The 4432-nt window shown below is 44.6% G+C and overlaps 1 protein-coding gene across 1 annotated transcript in view; it reads right to left on the bottom strand.

Annotated features, from left to right (window-relative positions):
- Positions 1 to 2004: 2004 nt before the first annotated feature.
- Positions 2005 to 4432, bottom strand: part of CCL15 (chemokine (C-C motif) ligand 15) — a 4572-nt gene continuing 2144 nt past the window's right edge. The window contains exons 2-4 of the mRNA XM_011999396.1: positions 3241 to 3297; positions 2658 to 2769; positions 2005 to 2238 (exon numbers count right to left, since the gene is read on the bottom strand). Coding sequence (XP_011854786.1) covers positions 2154 to 2238; positions 2658 to 2769; positions 3241 to 3297 — 254 coding nt within the window. The 3' untranslated portion in view covers positions 2005 to 2153. The remainder of the gene's footprint in view (positions 2239 to 2657; positions 2770 to 3240; positions 3298 to 4432) is intronic.

The raw sequence follows: 4432 nt of genomic DNA, 5'->3' as shown, positions 1-4432 counted from the left end.
GCCTTCGTATGTTCATCAGAGCACTATTCACAGTAGCAAAGACATGGAATCAACCTAGGTACCTGTCAATGTGGATTGGATACAAAAATGTGGTACAGATACACCATGAGGCACTTCCTAGGTAGCCATAAAAAGAATGAAATCATGTCCTTTGGAGTAACATGGATAAAGTTGGAGGCCATTATCTTAACTGAATTAATGCAGGAACAGAAAACCAAATGCTGCATGTTTTCACTTATAAGTGGGAGCTAAACATTGGTTACACTTGGACATAAAGATGGCAACAATAGACACTGGGGACTACTAGAGGAGGGAGGGAGAGAAGGGGGCAAGGGTTGAAAAACTATTGGGTACTATGCTCAGTACCTGGGTGATGGGATCAGCTGTACCCCAGACTTCATGCAATATACCCAGGTAACAAACCTGCACATGTAACCCCTGAATCCAAAATAAAAGTTGAAATTATAAAAATAAAGAAAATAGAAAAAGAAAAATATTCTAAAAATTCCCAGAGGGTCTAAAATTTTTTTTTCTTACTAAGGAATAAGAGATCAACTGGCTTTGGAATTTTGGCCCTGTCTGAGATGCTAGAAGACAATTGAAGAATGTCTACATTGTTCTGAGAGAAAATTATTTTCAACATGAACTTTCATATTCAGTTGAACCATTTTCAAACTTTAAGAACAAAGTTTTTAGACCTTCAAAGTCCCAGAAAGTTTATTGTTCATATCAGTTGGAGTTTTTTGTTGGAAAGCAATAGAAACTGACTGGTTGATTAAGCAAAAAGGACTTTACTGAAAAGATTTTGGGTAGTGTCAGGAAGACTTGGAAACTAGGTAGAGGCTGAGTGCAGTGGTTCATGCCTGTAATCCCAATACTTTGGGAGGCCAAGGTGGGTAGATCATCTGAGGTTAGGAGTTCAAGACCAGCCTGGCCAACATGGCGAAACCCTGTCTCTACTAAAAATACAGAAATTAGCCAGGTGTGGTGGCGGACACCTGTAATCCCAGCTACTAGGGAGGCTGAGGCAGGAGAATTGCTTGAACTTGGGAGGCAGAGGTCGAATCCTAGAGAGACCAGCTCCAATGCCACATCCAAACTCATGCCACAAGAGTCAACTGGTGTGAATGCTGTCACTGCTGCTGGGCATTGTGGTTAGCATTGCTGACCTCCAGCACTGATCATGGGGTATGTGTGCTGGCACTGCTGCTTCCAGAATCTGGAAGCTGTTGCCACCACCAGTGTCACCTGGATGGAGTCCTCTCTTTTTCTGCTTCTCTGCAACACTTGTTCCAGGCTCAGATCTCTGGAAGGGAGCATAGATTGGCCAAGCCTGAGTTGGGGATGCCTGCCCTGGCACCTATGGAGCAAAGGAGAGTGTTTGCCTTTGTCATCTTTTAAAGCAGAAGGCAGTTCAAGAATATTCTAGCAAAATGAAAAATAAACCATTTTAGGAAGGAAGGAAGAGGAAGAGGAAGTTGTGGGCTGCCTGTCATGGTGGAAAGAACTCAGGTGTGTAATAAGAAGAAATCCCAGTATGACATTATTATTATTATTATTATTATTATTTTGGCAGGTCTAGAAAGCATTTCTGCAAGTTGGAATAGGAAGTTAGAAGGTCCTTGGAGACTGTCTCAAAGAATGAAGTAGTTACCATGAAACAGATGGTGTAAATATGCAAGTGCAAATATGGAATGATAAGGAAACAAAAAGTATTTCTCTTTTGGTTAATAGAAAAATATCAAAAGGAAATCGTGGGAAAAAATAAGAATTGTTATGGGATTATAATGGATCAAATGTTAAGTACACTAGAAAATGGTGTGAACTGGGCAAATGATGGAGTAAAAGAAGCTTTCTTGAAATTGTAACCAAGCCTTTGAAGATTAGTTATTTCAGTAGAAAGGAGAAGATGAGATATAAAGTGAATTTGTATTTAATCCTGTTGGGGCTTAGCAGTTTCTTCAGTTTTATATTAGTTTATTTCCTCTTAAAACTCAAGCAAAGTTAAAAATTGAATACTCTTTATTAGATGCATGACTTCCATTACCAGACACAACAATATATATATATTTAAAGTAATTCAGGCCAAGAAACTCACAGGAGGTGTTGGAGGTGGTTGGCTGGCCTCTTTTGTCTCTTTATTATTATATTGGTTAGGACTTCAGCTTTTTCATGCAATTCTGAACTCCCGGACCACTGGGTTTGGCACAGACTTGTCGCCCCTTCTTGGTGAGGAAGCTGGGGAATAAGGGAGAGAAAGATTACAAACTTTCTCCCAAGCAGAGGGAGACAGGGGGCCCCATCCTCCCTGCTCCTCAGATTTCCCAGTCAACACAGCTTGTTTTTTCCTTTCTCTGCTGATGGCAGCTCAGGGACAGTGTCCTCTTGAGACCCTCTCAGCCTGTGGGACTCCTTAATGACTCAAGGAAGTGTCCTTGGGCAGCCTTGTGCCTGCTTTCTTCTTCCTTCCCTATCCCCTCTCCATTGGGAGTGTCTCATCCCTGATGCCCTGCAGGATCCTAGTAAGGACACAGCTGCCCCGTACCTGGCAGGATCCAGAGGGTGGAACCCAATGGACGCCCATCCATCGGGTCCTCCCTGCAAGACGCTGTGGGCTGCTTCTTCCCCAACACATGGTTGATGAGCTTGGCACTTACATGACACCCGGCTTGGAGCACTCGCTGCTCGTTTCAAAATAACTTTCCATGAGTGAACACGGGATGCTTTGTGAGATGTAGGAGATGCAGCAGTCAGTAGCAAGGTGAAAGCCTGCAGCAAGAGAAAGGGTCGTTTGAGGGCCAATCTTTCTCCTCGAAAGCACTGTGCAGGATGAGAAGGCATAAGCCTCGGAAGACATGTTTCCCCTCCGTGGCCAGCACTTGCTGGCATCTCCCTGCTTCAGACCCTCCCCAGGGTTGTGCGGTGTGTCTGAGGCACAGGGTGGGCCACAGCAGGACCAGGAACACTTCCCCTAGAAGGGGAAGGCATCTGCAGACACCTGCAGACACCAGAGAGCACCTTCTTCTCCAAAGGAGCAGGCTCTTGGGGCAGCCAGAGGGGAACAGAGAAAGCATTTATGGAGGGGGTCACCCTAGCCCATCTTGATCTTCCTTGGAGATGTTCACCACCCTCAGGACCCTCTCATTCTCCTCCTGTTCTGTAAACAGGGACAATGGATTCCATAGTGCAGACCTGCACCTGCTGGCTGCTTTTAAATATATGCTGTATCTGATCACTTACTGCTCAGAACTACTGGATTTTTCAGTAGAAGCTTTGACATGAACTCTGTCTCTGCATCTGGAAGAAACAGGACCGGGAAGGAAATCACTGGGCGGCAGCAGTATGTTTCAGCATCTCCACCCACCCCATTGCTCATCCCCCTCCTGAGGCAGAAAGGCTCTGAAGCTGGACCACCACCACCTGTCTGGGTTCTAGGCCTGCCTCCTGGCCCATTTATTCCTTTAGGGCCCTGAGACTTTTCAGGGACCTTTTGAAAATGTAGACATGAAAACTTTGTATTGACTCTGAAATACTAAAAACAACTGAACCTAACACGGTTCAGTTAATGGAATATCTACATGATGTGACACAGTCTACAAGTCTTTCTACACATTTCTGGAATATTTTTTTATTATAGGGCTCTGAAAACTGAAAGGTTTTATCAGCGCATGTGGTGGCACAGTATCCCCTTAAGTGAAGTGAGTCTATTATGGTCTTTATTCATCCCAGTTAGCAGAAATATTCATGTGTTTGCTGTAGAAAGATTGCTGTGTTTGACTGAAACAGTCTTCCTTGGCCCTACCAAGGATAAGTACCATCTAGGTATGTATTACTTTTTTTTTTTTTTTTTTAATTGAGACAGGGTCTTGTTCTGTCACCCAGGCTGGGGCACAGTGGTATGATCATAACTCACTGCAGCCTCGAGGTCCTGGGCTCAAGTGATCCTCTTGCCTCAGCCTCCTGAGAAGGTGGGATTACAGGTGCGAGCCACAATGCCCAGCCAATAGTTTAACTTTTTGTAGTGATGAGGTCTTGCTATGATGCCCAGGCTGGTCTTGAACTCCTGGGGTCAAGCAATTTTCCTGGCTCAGCCTCCCAAAGTGCTGGGATTATAGGTGAGCCACCATGCCTAGCTTGTATTACCTTTTGAAAACCAGAGAAATTCTGTATTCCAAAATACATCTAGCCTGATAGGATTTTGATAAGGGATTGCATACCTGTATTATGCTAAATAGAAAAATGTGGCCAGGTGCGGTGGCTCAAGCCTGTAATCCCAGAACTTTGGGAGGCCAAGGTGGGTGGATCACAAGGTCAGGAGATTGAGACCATCCTGGTTAACATGGTGAAACCCCATCTCTACTAAAAATACAAAAAATTAGCCAGGCGTGGTGGCGGGCGCCTGTAGTCCCAGCTACTCAGGAGGCTGAGGAAG

Source organism: Mandrillus leucophaeus, unplaced genomic scaffold, assembly GCF_000951045.1.
Source record: "Mandrillus leucophaeus isolate KB7577 unplaced genomic scaffold, Mleu.le_1.0 Scaffold590, whole genome shotgun sequence".
Lineage (NCBI taxonomy): Eukaryota > Metazoa > Chordata > Mammalia > Primates > Cercopithecidae > Mandrillus > Mandrillus leucophaeus.
The sequence above is the reverse complement of the archived record's forward strand: the minus strand, read 5'-3'. Positions and strand labels throughout refer to the sequence as shown.